Source organism: Balaenoptera borealis (genome assembly GCF_965194805.1).
Source record: "Balaenoptera borealis genome assembly, chromosome: 15".
Classification (NCBI taxonomy): domain Eukaryota; kingdom Metazoa; phylum Chordata; class Mammalia; order Artiodactyla; family Balaenopteridae; genus Balaenoptera; species Balaenoptera borealis.
The window spans coordinates 29,032,603-29,052,331 of record NC_138871.1 but is presented as its reverse complement, the minus strand read 5'-3'; the positions used below and the strand labels follow the sequence as shown (position 1 = coordinate 29,052,331).

The window sequence follows — 19,729 nt, the reverse complement described above, 5'->3', positions numbered from 1 at the left end:
CAATCCTCCCAGTTTCCTAATTTTCCCAGGACCGGGGATTTCTAGGATGTGGGACTTTCAGTGCTAAAGCCAAGGAAGACCTGGGCAAACTGGGGTGCTTGGTCACTCGCCCACCTCTACCAGTTGCTTGCCATCAGCATTTACATAGGCCTGAGAAACCCTCCCTTGACCTTGTCTTCGCCTAGCCATCACCCTCAGTCATCCCCACCTCTTCTTCCTTCTCACCCAGCCTCTCCAGAGCATGAGGACCGCGTTCTGTGTCTACAAGTTCCCACCTTCCGTTGACTCCTCCACCCATTAGGACAGTGGCCCCCACCGGCCCGTCACAAGTGTTCCTGCTGAGGCCACCAACCCCTCAGTTCTCACCTCACTGACCTCTCTGCAGAGCTGACCCTTGGACTGCTCACTCACTCTTTCCTTTGGACGGCTCTCCTTCTCCCTGGTTTTCCCCAAGACCTCCGTCTGGTTTCCTGACACCTGACATCCTTCCCAGGCTCAACTGAGGGTCTGCTCCTGGGTTCTCTCCCCTCCACCTCTAATCTCCATCTCCAGCCCAGACCTCACCCCTGAGCTCTAGGCCTAGGCAGACAGTTGCAGGCTGGCTCCAGCGGAATCCACACTCCCCTCCAGCCTGCCTACCCTTTCCTACACTCCCTCACGGTGAGTGCCAGGCACCATTAGCCTCTTACGGCTCTAGTCAGAAACCTGGGAACCCCTCGGAACGCCCCCCACTCCCACTTCAGCCTTGACAAACATCAAGCCCTGCTACCTTCTCACCTTCTCTCACACTATCCCCTCCTCTCCAAGCCAGCGTTGGGTAAACCTTTTTCCAGCCACACCCAACTGCTAAATCAGCTCCTCCCGGGCAATCTTGCCCACCTCCAACCACTCCTCCATTCTGCTGTGGGATAATGGTCTTGCCTCCCCAGTGGCTCCCTATCAAGGTAAGAAAACACAATCTCTAACACAACCTGGCCCCTGCCCTTTCTTCCTGGCCCCCTACTCCCTCATTCACTCCAGCCAAAGGAAAACGTGCTCTCTCTCATCTTTAGGTTCTTGTAAAAGCTGTTGCTCTGTCTGGAACACTGCGCCTCTGCCTGCTGGCCTGCTAACGCCTACTCATGTTTCAAAGCTGTGCAAGTCCATTTCCTCCAGGAAACCTTCCTGATTCCCCCACGCTGACTAAGGTGACTCTCCTCCGGGATCCCCCAGCACCCTGTACCTGTCATGAGTACCCAAACTGCAAGCATCAGCCTCCAAATCAACTTAACCTGCCTCTAGGGGACCTCCTAAATTTATACTTACTTCACAGAGGATGTGGACCATTCAGGAGGAGGAAGCAAAACGGCTTATCCCAAGGCCCCCGAACACCACTGAAGGGAGGCCCACCCAGACCCAGAGAAGCCAGCTCTGATACTCAGGACAGGGCTGTGGATTCAGTGTCACAAACTGGGAGGAGAGGCAGAGAGCCCAGGCGGGGGCAGATGGTAGGGAAAAGAACACATCCCAGCCCCTCCTGCCCATCTAGGAGTTTACATTAAGGATGAGGATGTAAAGGCAGCTCTCATGCCACCTTTGGGCTGTGTTGAGGGAGGGCAGGAATACCGGTGCGGCATAAACACCCCCAGCACCGGGGTGGGGGGCCGGGAGTCTTGGGCTCTCAGTCTGACTGCCCCCCCCACATCTGAGGGACCCTGGACCCTGCAGCTCTCATGGACTCCATTTCCTCATCTGATAAATGGGGACAGCTCTCCTTGGCCCATCAACGTCATGAGATGGAAGGAACCTGCCAAGTACAGACGTGATGCCAACTCTGAAGAGAATAAAACTTCCAGAAAGTGGTGAGTATAATTAGAAGTGGTGCTGGAATGTGGCAGGGCCAGCTGAGGATGCCGTCGTCAGAGCCAGGAAGCCCTAACCACCTCCTCTCTCTCACCTCTGGGATCAGCATCACCGCCTCCCGCTGGAACAGCCATCGGGAGCAGCCCAGACTCCTTCCCACCCACTTTTCGCCTATCAGCACTGGCCCCCTGGGGTTCCCTTCCCCGGTTCACTTTTGTCTTCCCCATCTGGATTGGGAACTCCTTGGGAATACAGTGGGAACAGTGTCTTTCATCTCTGTTCAGTGGCTGTCACACAGTCGACACTCAGTGAATCTGGATGACCAAAGGTATGAGTTGGTGGGCTGGGGGCCTCCCAGAGGCCAGTGCTGGAGCCTGTGCCCCTCTGCTCCTCCCCACACCCCACTTCTTCACTCAGGTCTCCTGAAGTGCTAGACTCCCTCTGGACTTTGCTGCCCCGGCTAAGCCATACGCCATTCCCCACAGTGACCTGTCTCTCCAGGCCTCAGCTCTGGTCACCCATCACCAGCCACCCGGTGAGGTCATGGCCTCATAATTCTTCCCAAAGAGACCAATGCCACAGTGACCACAGTCACACAGGCATCCACTGTCCACTCAGCACAGTCCTAAGCACGTCGGGACCACCCCCTGAAAGGCACAAATGCAAACCAATGAGGCACCTGCTGGGGTCAGGAAAAAAAACATTTTTCTGAGGGTCACGTATGTGGGGAGCATCTTAGCTTTTCTTTTGTCCTCTAAAGGTATCTTGGCTCTCCTCTCTGACCTCAGGACCAGTCCCTCCCCTCTGGCTCTCTGCCTTCCACAGTCTGCTCCCCCAAGGGCCGCCACTTGACAAGCTGCACTGCCCCAGGCCCTCCTGTGCTGAGAACCTGAGCTCGCATCCCCCTTCCCCTGCTGGCCCATATCACTTCTCCCCACCTCATTCCTCACCCCCTACACCTCATCATCATCATCATCCCCCAAACCCCTGGCTTATGGGGACACCTGCTGGTCCAAGGTCCCAAGAGGAAGCACCTTCAGAGCCAGTACCACGGAAGGCTCGTGTCTCCAAAGCTTCCGCCGTCCTGCCTTGGGGTGAAGGAACCCTTCACCCACCCCTGGAGGAGCTGAAGCTGGAATGTGAACACCTCAGCCCTTGGGCTGCTCTGCGCCCCCCTTCCTCCTGGAGAGTGGTTTCTGGGTGCCCGCTCACCTGGCACTGGGCTGTGGCTCCTCAACTGGGCGTGTCTCCAAGGGCAGAAGCGCAAGCGGGGAGGCTGGGGTGACTGCAGCGTGGTCCTCCCCAGGTGGAGGGGGGGAGCTCCCCCCAGTGGGGGAGGCTGGCTCCCCGGGGGGCGGGGAGCAAGAGGTCAGGGGCCAGGCTCCAGGCAGGGGCGAGCACGGAGGGCTGGGCCCCCCGTGGTGGCGGCTGGCCCAGGGTGGGAGAGGGGGCCGCGGAAAGGCAGGTTCTGCGGGGGTGGGCAGCTCTTCAGGACCACAGTGGACGGAAGGGTCCCTGGACCCTGGAAGGGATGTGGACGGGAGGCTGGGGGGATCTTGGCTCCCCTGAGGCAAGAAGGGGTTCAAGGCATCCTCTTCTGAGACCCACAAGTCAGCCTGTTGGGAGCTGCCTGACAGGAACCCACATGCCTCTCCTACTGGTTCCTGGCTCTGGGCCTCAGGAGCCTCAGGGCCTTCTTCTCTCTCTGGAGCCCCCCAGATCTGCTGACTCTGAAGAGCCAAGGTCTTTGAGGGTGTCGGGGCAGGATCCTGAGGGCAGCTGGTGGGCCGAGGTAGGCAGGGCCCAGACACAGGAGGGCTGGCATCCTCTGCTAGATCTTCCAGGCCTGGCCCACCCAGCGTGGCTCCAGAGCGGCTGTCCGACTCCGACTCGGGTTTCTCGCCCTCATCCTCCTCGGCCTCCGGGGGACCAGCAGTCAACGCACTTGGGAAGACATCTTCTCCTCCCATCTCTGACCCCCTGCTACTCAGCCCCCCTGCCGCTTTCTCCTTCTCTTCCTCCATCGCTGCCTCCTTCTCCTGGGAATCTGAGGGTGTGAAGAGACGCGGTGGCTTGGGAGGTGGTGTGTTGGGCTGCAGGCCCTTGTCCGACACCCACTCAGGTTTGGGCTCTGACTCCGGCTCCAGTGGGGGAAGCCCCGCACGCCTCTTGGGGCTCACAGGTTCTGGTGACTCTGGCTGCATCTGGGGAGTGGGCGGCTCATCAGACTCTCCCCGCAGGACGGGTGAGGAAGCCTCAGCTGCAGGAGAAACGGTGACCACATCCCACGGCCAGGAATCGTCGACTGTGTCGAGCTCATGGAAAAGCTGGCTGCCACCCTGGGAGGCCTCCTCGTCCTGGCCCTCAGGGGCACTGTCTGGGCCAGGCAGCCTCTCCCACACACTGATCACTTCTGGGGAGCTAAACAGAGACGTCGCACTGTCTGCCAGACTCTGCCCTGCTTCCCCTCCTGGGGCTGGCAACTCCCTGTCTGCTTCAGAGTCTGAGGCTCTCGGGCGCGGCCGGGCTGACGCGGAGGGCAGGCTGGCCCCTTCCGCCCCGAGGGGCCCCTGGTCAACCACACTCGTGCTCTGATGGTCCAGTCCCAAGTCCAGAGGAACTCTGGGCTCCAGCCACACGCTGCTCCCACCTCTTTCTCCTCCCCCAGGGTCCCCCTGGGGCTCAGCTGCTTTCATTGTCACGGCCCCAGGGCCTGGGTCTTGCTGCCCAGTCGCCTCCAGCCCCACTCCTGCTGGGGCCAAGATCTCACTCCTGGCCTCTGGACGCAGCCTGCTGGCAGCAAAGATGTTGAAGGTGTCGTCCCACTCAGGCGGGGCTTTCCCAGGGGAGGCCAGGGGAGTGGGGCTGGCCCTCGAGGCACTGGGGAGAGAGGGAGCAGGTGAAGGAGAGTTTAGTGCTATGTCGGCTATGAGTTCCTCGAAGAAAGGGTTGCTCTGCAGGGAGGAGAGGAACGGGTTGGTAAGACCCAAGAATCCCCATGGGGTGGCTTCAGGGATGGCGGTGGCAGCCAGCGGCAGCAGTGGCAGCAGCGGGGGAGGTGGCTGCAAAAAGGTTAGTGCTTAGCATGGGAGCAGCGGTGGGAGCAGGAGTGGGGGGGGCCGGAGCACAGGGGGAGCAGGGGAGGAGGTGAGGAAGAGCAGCTGGGTCAGATTCTACCTGAGGAGACACGTCCAGGCTGTGGGGGGAGACAAAACCGTGAGCCTCCTGGTTAATGCCGAGACTGCAAACTCCCCTGCTGAACACCACACCCCTGCCCCCCGCCTGCCCGGGGAAGAGGTGCCACAGTGCTCCCCGGGCTGGGCTCGGGGACGTGGGCCAGGGGACGGAGGGGAGACCCCGACGTGTACATGATGAGGCGTCACCCAAGGACGAAGGCTCTAGACAGAGCTCATCTGGTCCTCACACCAACCCCGAGGAGCAAGAATCCCGCTTTACAGGAGGGATCCCAACGACTACCCCATGCTGACGACTACTCGAGGCCAGACTGACACCTGAAGAACCAACCAGAAAGCACCTGACATCCCTTTATGGACTGAGACACAGGAAAGAAAATACCAGCTGGCTTGGACAGGATAAAGAGACCAGAGAAAAGCAAGGCCCAGGTATTTGGCTGGATGAAGCCAGCACTAATAGAACCCAGCTGGTGCCCGACATTCTGACTCCTGAAACAGCCTGGGTTCTCCTGAGCCCTTGCACAAGTGGGAGGTAATGACGGGGCTGTTAACAGGCATGGCAAGGTGTCAGCTGGAGAGGACGTGGCCTTTTCGCTTCTGGGAAGGGTACCGTAACCGGCCAAGGAGGACACGGCGCTGCTGAGGATGTCAGCTGTCAGGCATCCACCTGGCCTGGCACGTGGCAGGCAGCCTCCCTCACCAAGGGCACCCACAGGCCAGCCTTGGAAGCAACGCTGCTGGGGGGACAGAGGCTGGGATATGGCAGCAGAGGCGGCAGCAGCGACTCTGGATGTCACCAGGGGCCTCCCAGGGTCCCCCACACAGATCCCTGGCCCCCCTGGGAAAGCCACTCCTTGATAATACACTCACACTCCCCAAGATACGCGCTGGCCTTCAGATGTCCCCTCCAGGGTCTTCTTGGAGGGAGCATGTCCTGCACTTGTACCTTATCTACAGCACGCAGCTGACTCGAGGGGAATGGGAAGGAATAGACTCTAAAATTAGAGCTCTTGGCTTCCCCGGGACAACCCCAGGACACAGACAGAAGTCCAGAAAGACAGTGCAGGGGAAAAGGGGGACCCAACACCCCTGCTTTCAGCAGTCTGACAATGGTTCGCGGCTCCTTGCAGCTGAGTCCAGACCTCAGTGGCCTGTCAGTGGCCTGGATTTGCCTGCTATTTGACCCCCATCTTCAGCCCCCCTCTAAGCCCCAAGACCCCCATTCCTTGACCCCTGCCAGCCCAGGTGGAAACATCCTGAAGAACTCCTACACATTCATCTTCTCCACTCAAGCTGCTTCTTCCCACGGGGAAATGCTCGGGGCGAGCCCTGAGGTCCCAGAAGCCAGGCTCACCAATCAGCCCACGAGGAATGATGGTTGGGGTAGGAGGGGCACCTATGGAAAGAGGCCCAGAAGTCTGGAGCCAGGATTCTTCTGGGAACCCAGGGGCCAGATGGAGCAGGTCCCACACAGAGCTGGGCAGAGGCAGGGCCCGCTCATCCGCAGACACCGGGGGCAGGCAGTGGGAAGGAGTCCAGTTCAACCAGCAGCACAGGCGGGCTACCCAGACAGGCTGGAGTCTATGAGCCCAGCCTCACAGGCGAGACACAGCCAGGTCCCCACCCCTGGGTTTCTCTTAAGAATCTAGCTTCCAGAGACTCTCCTGATCCCGTTTCTGCCCAACAATAACTCCTGGCCAGGGCGGGCATAAAAAGTCCCGTCCTCTCCCACCGCACCAGGGCTTCCCAGAACAGCTCTGCCTCTGCGGTCAAGGCACGGTAGAGACACTGAAAGAGGGAGGATCCTGGGCCCAGAGTCCCAACACCTCCAAAGGTCCCTTCTCCCTTCATCGAGATATGTCTACCTTGGGGACCAAGGAGAGCAATGTACCACCACCATGTGGGTCAAGATCCTGCCCTCAGCCCACCCCCACCATTGGAGCACCCACTCCCGACACAGCCCAACCCTGCCTGCCGGCAGGACTCAGCCCCCAGGAACAGGGTTGGGGGACTCTGAGCTGTCTCTCCCCAGTACCCTGTATGACAAGAGGACAGAGGGGTCAGATGGAAGCAGCTCCATCAACATTAAATAGCACCAAGCTTAGCTCTACGTCCCTCAGCCCCAGCCTGGCCCCACTCACTCTTACAGTCTTGCAGCAATCTGGCTGACTGTCAGAACCGCAGGGCAGGGGAGGGCAGGGGAAGGGCTGAGAGCCCCAGGCTTGGCTGGCAACCCTCCCCGCACTGGCTACCCAGAGGTGCACACAAACCCGTTGGTATGGAACCAGCAAAGGGCTTTCCCTGGAGGAAGGTGTGCCCCAGGTGCCAAGCCTGGCAGCCTCCCCAGAGCCAGCACAACCTCTGAGAGCCTCCTGACCATCCCTCCTACCCAGTAACACGTCCCCCTGCCCCCACGCCTCCCCCACCCTTGCTCAACATCAGGCGCACATTCTGAAAGTTCTTACTTTAAAAAGTCCCCTCCTGGGAACTCCCTGGCAGTCCAGTGGTTAGGGCTCCACACTTGCACTGCTGAGGGCCCAGGTTCAACCCCTGGTCAGGGGACTACCATCCCACAAGCTGTGCGGCGCGGCCAAAAAACAAAAAAGAGTCCCCTCCCTACCATTCCACCTGGCACAGATCGGATCAGAGACACATTCCCATGTGTGGTTATCTTTGCAGGGTATGCTCAGAGGACAGAACCCACCACGCTAGCCCAGCACATTGCTGTCCCCCCGCCAAGCAGCAGGCGCTACAACATATGCTGACTTATCTTCTCTTTTAGGACCAAAAGTTGGGGAAAGAAATCAGAAGTCCAAATGTCTCTGCCCCTTCGACTTGACAGAATAAAACTTCAGGGCCTTACTGTTGCTTAAGAACCTTAGAGCAATTGGAGGAACCTGCCACTTAATACAGCTATCACCTGTTCCCTCCGACAGCCCCCCTTCTTCTTAAACACAGCCGTTGCTGGGCAACTCACTACACACCAGGACACCTCTGTAGCTAGGGGCCAGGTTTCACGGGTGAACAGCTAGCTCTTCCTTAGACTGAGATGAGCTATGTGTCCTTGTTATTTCCATGCATTGGTCCCAGAGGTGGCACGTGGATCTGCAAAGACTCTCCCACAGGCACTCCCTGAAAAGGCTAAAGCCAGCCTTTCAGGCATACCCACCCCAGCCAAAGTGCCTTCAGCCAGCCCTCCTAAGGCTCCGTCTCCTGGTGTCTGAGATGTGCCCCGATGTCCAGGAAACATGACTGGACACATCCTCTCCCTTCATCTGGGCACAGTGAGGTGACACAGTGGGGCCCTGCATGCTCTAAGTAGGAAGACCACATAATTTATCTTCCAAACCAGAATGTTTTTAATAGAGTAAAGGGGCACTATTAACGATGCCAGGAAAACAGGCACAAACAGGATTTATGGCCACACTAACTCTAAGTCACTGGCACACATCACAGTTACGCATTTACACCACTGCGAACGCCGCTGAGACCCTCAGCTCTCTCCGCAGCCAGCGCACACTCCAGGCTCATCAGGACCTCACTGTTCACCACCTGGTGAGGGGCTGGGGCAGATGCAGAGTCTGCTAAAGGCCACCACGATACACTTGCCTCTGTGTTGGGCCACGCTTACCCCCAATTTTAAAAAATGTCTGTATCTAACATTCGATCTCCTACTGTGCACAAAGTTCTATGGTTAGTGTGAGGGGAGGGAACAGGGGAGCTTGAGATGACCTGCTCTCAGGAAGCTTATACATACCCTAAAAGGGTCAGAAAGGGACAGACACAAAGACAATTCGTTTTGGCACTGGCGGTTTTAACACACATGGTCTTGATGGTCCTAAACACACACTAAAGTGACCTGTGCTGCAGCTCAGGGTGAACGGCTCACAGCAGGGCTGGTGAGCAGGGATGAGTTCTGTGGCCCAGACCTCAACCACCCACTCCCCCCCACCCCCCGCCCACATGCTGGTGGGGGCTAGCGTAACAGTCATGGGACCTGGCAGATGAGGGACAGGTCAGGAGGAACAGGAGGACCATCTTCCTGGCCTCTCAGACTCTGGTTCCTCCTCTCCCAGCTGCTGCCTTCTCCAACAGCAACAGTTTATTTTCTGGATACTGCGCACAGCACATACTGCTTCTGGCCTCTGCACGGGGCCTCAGTGCCATGTGGGAGCACTAGAGGGCGCCGCTGCCCTGCCTAGTGAGGAACACCCAGCAATCTGCAATGGCAGCCCCAGGGCAGAGGCACCCAAACCTCTGGGCCTGTGGACAGGATCCCCTTGGGTGTCTCGCAGCTACAGTCGGTCACTCCAGTTCTAGGTGTCCAACTTATGGCTTCCTGCCGCAAGTCAGCTCACCTCTTATTCTCTCCTCAAAAGCCCCAAGACCTCTGGGCAAGCACCAAGGGTGGTTTCTTCCAGGCCAGCCCTTCCCTCCGAGGCACACAGGGCCAGCGTGATGCTGACAGGGCTCAATGTCCAGGTCTCACACCTCTGCAGGCCAGGTCACTGCACCCCAAGAACAGTCCCTCCCACCCCGCCTGGACGCAAGGCCACAGAGTCTGCCCTTCAGCCACTGTAAGCAAATGGGTCCCAGGGAGGGCAGGAGGCCCCATCTGCCCCCCAACCTGCAGAGGACGAGCTCGGAATTCAAGTACGAGAAGGGCAAAACCCTCAGCTTCCTTATGTTCATCCATCACCCAACTTCTCTTGCCTCTGAAAGGCCATCAGGAGACATGGAGAAACAGAAGGAAAACAGAGGCTGTAAAAGCACCAGCAATGGCAACCGCAACATCACTCGGTCATGGCCTGCAGACCTCTGAGCCCAAAGCCTGGCACTCGCCTAGAAACAGCCTCACAGAGGAATGTCCCCCACATCCATCCCATCCTGGAAGAGGCCCAGAGACACCCCATGGACAAGAGCGCTGAGCCCATGCTCTGTGCCCCTCCCTCCACCACACCACCTACAATCTCTGAGTTGTCACAGGGCCACCAGCTCAGCCTGGGCATCTGAGAAAGGCCCGTCCCCTTCTTCCTCTAGGCTGCAGGTAGCCAGCGGTTCCCCTGGGCCCCAGTGAGCAGGGCTGGGCAGCGGGGAACCGAAGCTGCTCCTAAGCAGGGGAGACATCACCCAGAGACGGAGCCACCCCACACACCCATCTATGAGGCTGTACGGAGAGCTGCCAGACGGCCAGGGCTCAAACCTGAAAGGCCCTGCATTCCTCTCCCTGCTCCTCTGAGCAAACTCAGAATTTCACAGGGAAAGAGAAGAACCAGGACTTCAGGAGTCCTCTCCCCTCTGCTGGGGAAGAGGTTTAGGGGCCCTCCCTCTGCCCTATCTCCTGGCCGTTTACCACTGCGCCCACTCTTCCCACCCCGCCTCCGGCCCACATATCCACCGATGGGGACAGGCAGGCTTGCTGAGAGAACAGTAACGGCCGCCCTTGCCACACTGGCTGGGGTTGTCACAGATGCTCTTGTCCAGGGCTGGCCCTGGGCCCTTGGCAGCGGCGGGGGACACCTGCTCCTGGCCAAAGCCCGGAGCCCCTCCCTGGGCCCTGCTGGACAGTGAAGCAGCCTCCGCTGGCTCCAACTTACGAGGAGGTCAGAGGGCCAGGGTGAGGGCTAGGGACTCTGTCCCAGGCCTAGGCTGAAGGACTCCTGCACTCCTCTCCCAGGTGGGACTCAGCATATTCAAAACAGAGCAGCTGCCATCAGCACTTGCCATACCCCAAGACCAAGAGACACCAGAGAGGGCCAGAGCCCCAAGAGTCTCCAAGGACACAGGGTAGATCACAGATTTCAGGGGAGCTGCCCACAGCCTCTGGCCAAGGCCGGGGAGCAACCGGGGGTGAGTGTATAGGGGAGGGGGTGGACAATTACTCAACTCCCATCTCTCAGAGAGAAGAGAGCACAGAGCCAGCTGGGACAGCTGGTGGGAAGTCATCTAGCTTCAGAAAGGGTGGGGGAAGTCTGAAGTGAGTCCTCGGTCCCCACCTCTCTACCTGCCAAAGCTGGGTGACCTTGAGGCCAGCGGGCAAGAGGTAGAGGTTGGGAAGCACAGAATTCATACAAACGGCCTTTCCTGCTTTTGTCCTATCCCTCCCCCTCCCTCAGGGGATGGGTGTGCCAACTCCGGAAGTGAGGCCCACAGGACCCCCAGAGCGCTGTGCCCTTCAACTCACCTGCATCCACGTACAGACAACAAGCCTCGCTTAGGGAGACAGGGTTCCCGCTCAACCATGCAAAGCCAGAGCCCCAGCAGCCTGCCCAAGGGTTCCATCCTGCTCCATCCTCCCTGCCCCGGGGTTCGGTGCAAACACCCCAGCATCCATCCCAGGGATCAAAGCTGGTCTTGCCAAAGACGTACCTGGGTTTCTGAGTTGGTTCCTTGGCTTCTCTCAAGCCAAACCAGCTACTTTTGGCCTTTTCCTCCCCACTGGACGAGTGGTGCGGGGAGGCCCCCAGAGTGGGAACCCCCTTCTCCCCCAAAGAGCCTCGGCGCCCCATCTCGCTCCGACTCAGCCCCTGGTGGTGATGGTGGAAAAGGCCCATCCGGGGCTTCCGCTCCTCCTTCCGGGCTCCCTCCTTCTCGGCCACAGGCTCAGAGGAGGCCACCATGGGTGTGGCGACCTGCACCGGCCTCCCCTCTGAGGGCCAGGCCCCCTCCTCCTCTCCAGAGCAGCGGGCCCCAACGGCCAGCACCTGCGGGCTTAGCTCCTCCTGTCCAGGCACCGCCTCTGAGCTGCCGGTGCGGCGGCTGCTTCTGCCCCAGGACTCGTCCGCAGAGCGCGGCCCCTCCTCAGAGGGCCGGGAGGAGACAGTGTGCAGGGGGCCGGCGGGCGGAAATGGGCCCGAGATGGAGCTGCGGTGCCGCAGGGGCCCCTGGGGCTCCTCACTGTAAATGTGGCTCCCGTTGACACAGAGAGAGGAGCGGGAGGTCCCGTCAAGGTGGCCCTGAAGGTCAAGAAGGGCCCGGGGAGGAGCGGCGCGCACCTGGCTGGCCTCATCGCTGTAGGTCCTTTTATGGGTGAGCGACTTGGGGGACTGTGCAGAGTCCCTGCCTGGAAAGGAAGCACACGCCGAGTTAGAAGCCCGCTGCCCGGTCCCCGGCCTTCCCTACACCTGAGGGGGGGCCCGCCCTCCCCTCCCCTCCCCTCCCCTCCCCTCCCCTCCCCGCCCCCCTTCCCTCCCCTCCCCCCTCCCCTCCCCCCTCCCCCTCCTCTCCCCCCTCCCCTCCCCTTCCCTCTCCCCCTCCCCTCCCCTTCCCCCCCACCACTCACCCCCCTCGGAGGACAGCCAGCTGCTGCGGCTGGGCGAGCGGGTGAGGAGCTCGGCCCCGGGGCCCTGGCAGGCCAGGCTCCCACTGGCTGAGGACAGGGTGCTGTCCGAGCCTAGCGAGGTGTTGGACTGGGTCAGGGAAGACTTTCGCAGCTTGTTGCGGAGGAAGAAGCCCTTGGCTTTGCCCATCTTGCTCAGGCTGCCCAGCTCGGAGTCCTCCAGGGCGCTGCTCGGGAGGATGGCAGAGGCGGATTCCAGGTCAAACTTCTTCTTGCCCTTCATCTTGTCCTTGATCTTCCTGAAGGGGGAGCGAGGCTTGTCCTTCACGGACAGGTCAAACATGCTGGCGCTGAGGTTGTTGCGCGTGAACTGGATGGTGACCTGGATCTCTCCACGCTCCTTCTCCTTCTTGCCTGCCTTCGAGTGCAGCTTGTACCACCTGTGAGAAGGGGGTGCCGGGGCTCTGGTCACAGGTACCTCTCAGAGCCCCTCTCTGCTTCGGGAGCCACGACAGCCTCCCCGCACAGGCTTCTGCTCTGACACTTAAGCCCTGCCGCCTTCCAGGCCACAGGAACAGCTAAGAAACTACCCACAACTTTTCCATGATGAAGGAAACCACATCCCGCGTAGGGGAAGCTCTTCAGCACTACCAGGCAGGGCAGCCAAGTGACCCTCCTGCCCCGGCACCTTCCCTGGAGCTCAGAGACCTCCCCTGCCCCAGCCCCCCACATCTGAAACTCTGAGGCCCAGAGCAGCAAGGCCGGGTCTGGGAGGAACCCTTTCAACTCCAGGCCCCAGGTACAGACGCACCTACCCACATTTTCCCATTTACATCATCTCCTTTGGCTAGTCCCAGCCTAAGCTCTGCGCTGAGCCACCAGTGAGTCCAGGAAAGAACAGTTAACCCAGAGGCCCAGGGCCAGGAACACTAGTGCATGTACACACACACACACACACACACACACACCTCACCCGCTCAGTTACTCACCCCAAGCCCCGCCAGGAACACCTCTGCAAGCTGGAGGAACAGACAAGAAGGCATAAAGGGGCCTTAAGCAAGAGACCCAGGGAAGGGAAAGAGCACTCACTCATCTGTAAGCATCAACCGACCGTGTGTTACAAAGGAATGCGGGGGTGCTCATCTCCCTTCCATTTACACCGCACAGCAAACCTGGGATCTTACAGATCAGGAGGTCAAAGCTCTGTGGTGAAGTAACTTATCCAAGAACAAGCAGCCAGGAAGGAGACTCTAATTAATAATAATGTATTGCTATTGGCTCATCAATCATAGCAAATGTACCACACTAATGTAAGAAGTTAATAACAGAGGAAACTAGAGCAGGAGCGGGTGTGAGGGAATACATACGGGAGCTCTTTGTACTTTCCACTTGTTTTTTCTGTAAACCTAAAACTAAAACTAAACTCTATTAATTAAAAAAAGAAGACACAGTGAGCACACAGAGAACACAATGAGCAAGAGATCATGAAAGAGCTTTGTGATCACCTAGAGGTGTGGGATAGGGAGGGCGGGAGGGAGGGAGATGCAAGAGGGAAGAGATATGGGGGTATATGTATATGTATAACTGATTCACTTTGTTATGAAGCAGAAACTAACACACCATTGTAAAGCAATTATACTCCAATAAAGATGTTAAAAAAAAAAAAAAAAAAAAAGAGATCATGAAAGAAACAATACAAGAAAGTTCTCCTGAAGGACATGCACACCGGCACAGAAGGGCCCACAAGCATGCAGCACAATGAACAAGGAAAGACCCAGCCAGCAGGGATCACTGCAAGGTTTCAGAGCACCAGGTATAAAAAGGAGACCCTAAAGGTTTCCAAAGAGGGGAGACAGGTTTGCACATTCGGGAATTAGAATAGCATCAGGTCCTCATGAGCAACACTGGGCACCACATGGAGTCATGCCTTCAAAATTCTGAGGGAAAAGCTTCCAGCACAGAATTCTGGACTCAGCCAACCAAGCATGAACGTGCAATAAAGCCCGGTGGAGGTGGTCAAATTGGTCACTGAAGGGCTCCAAGTCCCTCAGAGGATACACACCCCACACCCCACACAAACACTACACACTGTACCACACCCCACACGCCTCAGTCCGTGCTATGGGGGTCATCTCCCACCTAGGATCTGCTCACCCCGCAACACCAGCTCCTTGAGCTTCTCACGGACATTAAGTGGGAGATCTTTTGTATGAAAGTCCCTGCACATCCAAATGTCCAGAATTAAGTCACTGCAAGGGCTTGGTAGTGGTGGTAGGTTTAAATGCTGTGACTTTAAAAAAAAAAAAAAAAAAGAAAGAAAAGGTCTTCCCAGGGACACTTCCAATTGCATCCCTTTGGAAGAGTCCACCATGACTAACCTCTTGGGTGCCCATTGCGGGCTATGCACCCAGCCTCTGCTTGGGGACCACTGGATGGCCTGAGTGAAGGGAGCCTGGGCTGTTGGTTTTCCCTCCCAAACCTGAGAGACCACTCCCTGGTAAGGCTGGGTCAGGAGAGACGGTGGCACAAGCAGGGAGGGCGGAGGGCTATGCTCAGAGGGTGTGTGGGTGTTTCCGTGCTGCTCTTGCGATAAGCAGGCACAGGGAGGAAAGATGGGGAGGAGGGGCAGGGAGCGGGGAAGAGAGCTGAGAGACAGACTGACGGGATGCGCGTGAGGATGTGTCTGGGGGCGCGAGGAGACATTTAATAGAAAGACAAACCAGCTACCATCAACATCCTCACGCCCCTGCTTTCGCAACCCAACGTCCACTTTGGGCCTGACCCTTTAACTCTTTCAGGGCCAAGTCACCTTGCCCAAACCTGGACTGGGCCTCATTTAGCACAGAAAGATTCTGGGAGGTGGGGCAAAGAGAAGTATATGGACTCCAGCCGCAACCCCACCAAGCCCTGAGCGACGGGAATCCGCACGCACAGACATCCTTCACTTGGGCATAAGGTCAGGGGTCCTGAGCCCCAGCTGGTCACACTCCACACACCACAGCAGTAACAGTGGTTATCTCTGCGGGGTGAGGTTGCAGGGAACTATCACTTCCTGCATTGCCTATTTTTGTCCTGTTTGAATTTTTTAGAAGAGCCATATATTACTGTCGTAATAGGAAAAAGAGACAAAAGAAAATTCCCGTTCCTATTTTATCCTCTCAGTTGGCTGAGACAGAATGGGCTCCTCGCCTCTCCCTCCGACCCCTCGATGAAAGAGGATGCATTACATTACTAGCCCAGCGGAGGCTCAGGTCCTCGGCCCAAAGGATCCTTGTCCCCTGCCCTTCCCAACCCCCTCCCCATAAGGTCATTTCTGCTTCTCCTGCTCTTCCCCAGGGAATTTGGGGTTCTTCTCTGGACTTGCTTTTCAGGGAGGCCAGGAGGGAAAAGAAGACTTTCCTCACCATTTTCTGAGATTCCCCCATCCAGAGCGGAGTGAGGCTGAGAATGGCTGGGACCTGCCTCTGGACCCTCAGTCACTGTCGCCATCTGTCTCCCTATCGGTCAGGGGCAGGACTCACTGGACCCCGCCAGCTACTTGGAGCAGGGCTTCTCCCAGAAGTGTGACAGGCTGAGATGGCAACGGCAAGGCCACACAACCAACAGCTTGTGGACAAAGGCCTGTCACTCCCATCCGTGGCTGAGACCTGGCCAGAACCAATTAGGATTTGACCACGGCCCCAGCACATATCTAGATGGTGGCTCACGAGACAGACTTATCTTCAGAGCCCTAGAGCTGCGGCACCCGAACCTGCATGCATCAGTGTGGGATTTCTTTTTTATCTATTCATACTAAGATACAACCTAAAACCTACTGAATTAGAAGGGCCAGGCCTAGAAATCTATATTTTAAGGTGGAAGGGAGTACCTCCTCAGGTGACTGAATTCACCAGACCCAGTGTGAGAACCACAGTAGGATGGTCCCCTGCCTGCTCTACATCCCTTCATGGATCAGAGGCCAACTTTCCCTCCACCTGGGTGCATCATCAAGGACACTCAATTGTTACACAGAAGAAACCTGCGTCTCTCCCCTGCCCAGCCAAGGCTTGCCTTCCAAAGTCCACTGAACCCACTTCTTCTGAGAGAACTGACCCTAGAAACGCTCATCCCTCCCCCCCTCCCCCCAAGCCGGGACAAATTATCAAAGGAACACATACATGGGGGAGGGCCAGGCATCAATAAGTACTTTCTATGAAAAAAGAGTGCTAAAATGAACAAGGCCTCTGTTCCACAAAGCTGCTTCTGAAACAGCACTCACCAGGACAGGAAGGACAGTGATTCTGCCCCAGTGCAATTTCCCTGACACCCACTCAGCTCTCAAAGCCTAGATTCTTCGGCCCCGACAGCATGTAAAACAACAACCTGCACATCCTTCACTGCAGGTACTGAACTGTTCCACCTACATGGCGCCCACCTCAACCCTTGCACTGCCTGAGCACCTGAACTCTCCAAAGCCCAGGAAGCATGTGCTCAGGAAACAGGTTTTGACAAAGATGATCATTATCTGGGACTTGTCCCAGGTAGGACTGCAGCCAAGACATGCTCCATCAGGAAAGGAGCAGTAAGAGAGAATTCCTTGCGTGGAAGAGGTATGTGCCGCTACAGACGCTGCTCTTCAGGAGTGACGTACAACGGCGCTTCTCAAATTGCAAAGTACAAACGGATCGCTGAGTCTGGTAAAAATGCAGATTCTGATGCAATGGGTGCAGATGGGCCTGAGAGGCTCCATTTCTACCCAGCTTCCAGGGGATGCCAGGGCTGCTGGCCTGTGGACCACACCTGAGAGGCGGGACAAATGACTGGTGCTAGAGAATCAGCAGAGCTAGACTTACTGCATGCTCACTGTGTGCCAAACTCTGTACCTCTTTTACTATCCACACAGTCCAGGAGATGAGATCCATTATCCCCACTATGTGGATGAGGAAACTAAGTTACAGAGAAGGTTTGTGACTTGCCCAAGGTCAAACAGCTAGTAAGGGATACAGTCGGGACTTGAACATGAAGATGCCTGACTCCCAGCCCACGGTCTTAACCTTCGAGGGACAGCATTTGTCATCAAGCTGAATGCAAACGTTGGGCCTCCGGACACCCTGAGAGGACAGAGGCTGGAAAAGGTACACCACAGAGGCCCAAAGAGGCAAGGAGGTGGCGTATGAAGGCCAGAACCCCCTTCAAAGGGTTGGCACAATCCCAGCAGGATGGAGCCCTGAAAGGTCACTAAGGGAACCTCAGGGTTTTGTCCGGTCCCCAGGCCATTAAAACCACGTCTGAGAGCAGTCAAGCCTCCCCCAGCAGATGCAGAACCACAGAAAAGCTCTAAAAGGGCCCTTGCTCAGCCGCCGTACCTCCCCCAGGCTCCCTCTGCCTGACAAAGTTCAGCAGGCCCAGTGTGGACTTAGGAGCCCTCAGCCTCCTACCCTGTGGGACCAGCCCCACCCCCACCCTCTGCAGGGGCAGAGGACAAAGGGGGGATAAAGGGAGGAGGTAGTTGCCTCACCTGTTACCAAGATTATGGCCCTAGTTATTCCTGCTAGTGGGGCTCCCAGGCCCACCATACCCAGCTCTCCACCCATTTCTCAGTAAACAGAGCTGGGCTAGCTAACAGCTGCCACATAGTATAACTGAAAAAGTTCAACACTCTGAGAAGCAGACCTAGGGCAGATGTCAAACACACACATGTTAAGTGCCAGGTGGCTCCTGTCACTCTGGGGGTGCTGGGCCCTTGAGAGCCCCAGGCCCAGGCACACACCTGACTTGTCTCCAGTTCTTATTGAAACTGGTCCCCTTAAAACTGAGTTAACCTGCTGAGTTTATGATTAATCTCTCTATCCAAAACTTTATTCCCTTCCTTGTCCTGCCCCTGTTCCCCTCAGGATTGAGGAGTATCAAAGAAAAAGAGAAGCTGAAACCAAGCAGGACTCTGCAGGGCCTTCTGGGACACAAAAGCCCCTCTGTGCCCCCTGTTTCTTGTTTGTAGAAGAAAAAAAGGCTTTAGTCTCCTAGGCCTTCCCTGAGTTCCAAAGAGCAGACTCAAGTAGTTAATGATTAGAACAACAGAGCTGCAAGACTTCAGGAGTTCCTCCAGAAGGGATGTAGATAACAATCTGATGCCTATCTTTGAGACGTTCTGCAGAAACTAAGACCCCTCCCCAACCTGGTAGAGGATGGTGACGACTTGCTGACCACAAGCATGTAGACCCCAGACTGGTTGGAACCAGAAGGTTGATGACTGAGATTCCCAAAACATCATCCTGTTACCTCACCACCAACTAACCAGAAGAAGGTCCATGAGCTAATCAGGCATCCTACGACCCTCTCCCCTAGCACAGTCTTTAAAAATCCTTGCCTGAAAGCCATCAGGGAGTTCAGGTCTTTTGAGCATGAGCTGCCTATTCTCCTTGCTTGGTGCCCTGCAAATAAACACTGTACTTTCCTTCACCACAACTCAGTGTCAGTAGATTGGCTTTGCTACGCGTCAGGCAAGCAGACCTGAGTTCAGTTCGGTAACATTATCAGTGCAAAGTTCAGCTTAAGATCCAAATAATGGTGCCCCTTCCTAAGCCTCCACACATCATTTATTTCACACCCCTAACCCAGGAACCATCCTTGTCTCTTTTTCCCCCTCACACCCCACATCTAAACTTAGTTCTACCAACCAATCATACCCAGAATTCAACCCCTCTCACCACTGTCACCCTATAGTACAGTCCACCAACATCTCCCTGCTGAACATTACAGTTCCCTGCTCACCTGCCTCCCTGCCATCCATGCTTCACCCAGCAGGTAGGTGAAACTGGAGCACATCACACCCCACTCCTCAGCATGGCAGAAAGGGCTCATCCTTTGGGTGCTGGCTCTTCTGATTCTCTGCATTTCTCATCCCACACTGGCCTTCAGTGTTCCCATCTCCAGCGAACTGCTCTTGCTTTTCCCTCTGCCTGAGACACAGGCCCAGATCTTCAGGCCACAGTTCACTCACTTACTCACTCACATCAGGTCTCAGTTCATCTGAACCTCCTCAGTCTTCCCTGAGTACCCCAACTACAGCTGCCCCTTACCCAGTTTATTTCTTTAGCATAATTAATACTACCTGACACAGGGTGTGTGTGTGTGTATGTGTGTGTGTGTATCCCACACAGTAAAATGATGTATGTATACACGGCTGTTTAATGTCTGTCTTCCCCTGCTCTACAGGCAGGAACTTTATTCTGCTCGTCTGTGTGTCACCAGACGTAAAATAGCAGACACTCAAATATATTTTCAATGAACTAACAAATTAATCTATGAATTAACTTAGCAACTTGTTTGTCCCTGTTCACAACTGAACAACTGTGTAATGTTTCTATCATCACAAACCCACAGGTCTTAACTGTGAGACCAGAAGCTCCCAGAGCAAAGAGGGTGCCCCCTGTCC

General features: G+C 56.6%; 1 protein-coding gene across 3 annotated transcripts in view; it reads right to left on the bottom strand.

Moving 5' to 3' along the window:
* RAB11FIP5 (RAB11 family interacting protein 5) overlaps positions 1-19,729 on the bottom strand; it is a 36,711-nt gene that overhangs the window by 3,015 nt on the left and 13,967 nt on the right. The window contains exons 2-5 of one of the 3 annotated variants that reach the window (XM_082356303.1): positions 13,305-13,334; positions 12,319-12,755; positions 11,406-12,099; positions 3,055-4,722 (exon numbers count right to left, since the gene is read on the bottom strand). In XM_082356303.1, the coding sequence (XP_082212429.1) occupies positions 3,055-4,722; positions 11,406-12,099; positions 12,319-12,755; positions 13,305-13,334 (2,829 nt within the window). The remainder of the gene's footprint in view (positions 1-3,054; positions 4,723-11,405; positions 12,100-12,318; positions 12,756-13,304; positions 13,335-19,729) is intronic. The other 2 variants (XM_082356304.1, XM_082356305.1) reach the window with 2 other exon arrangements.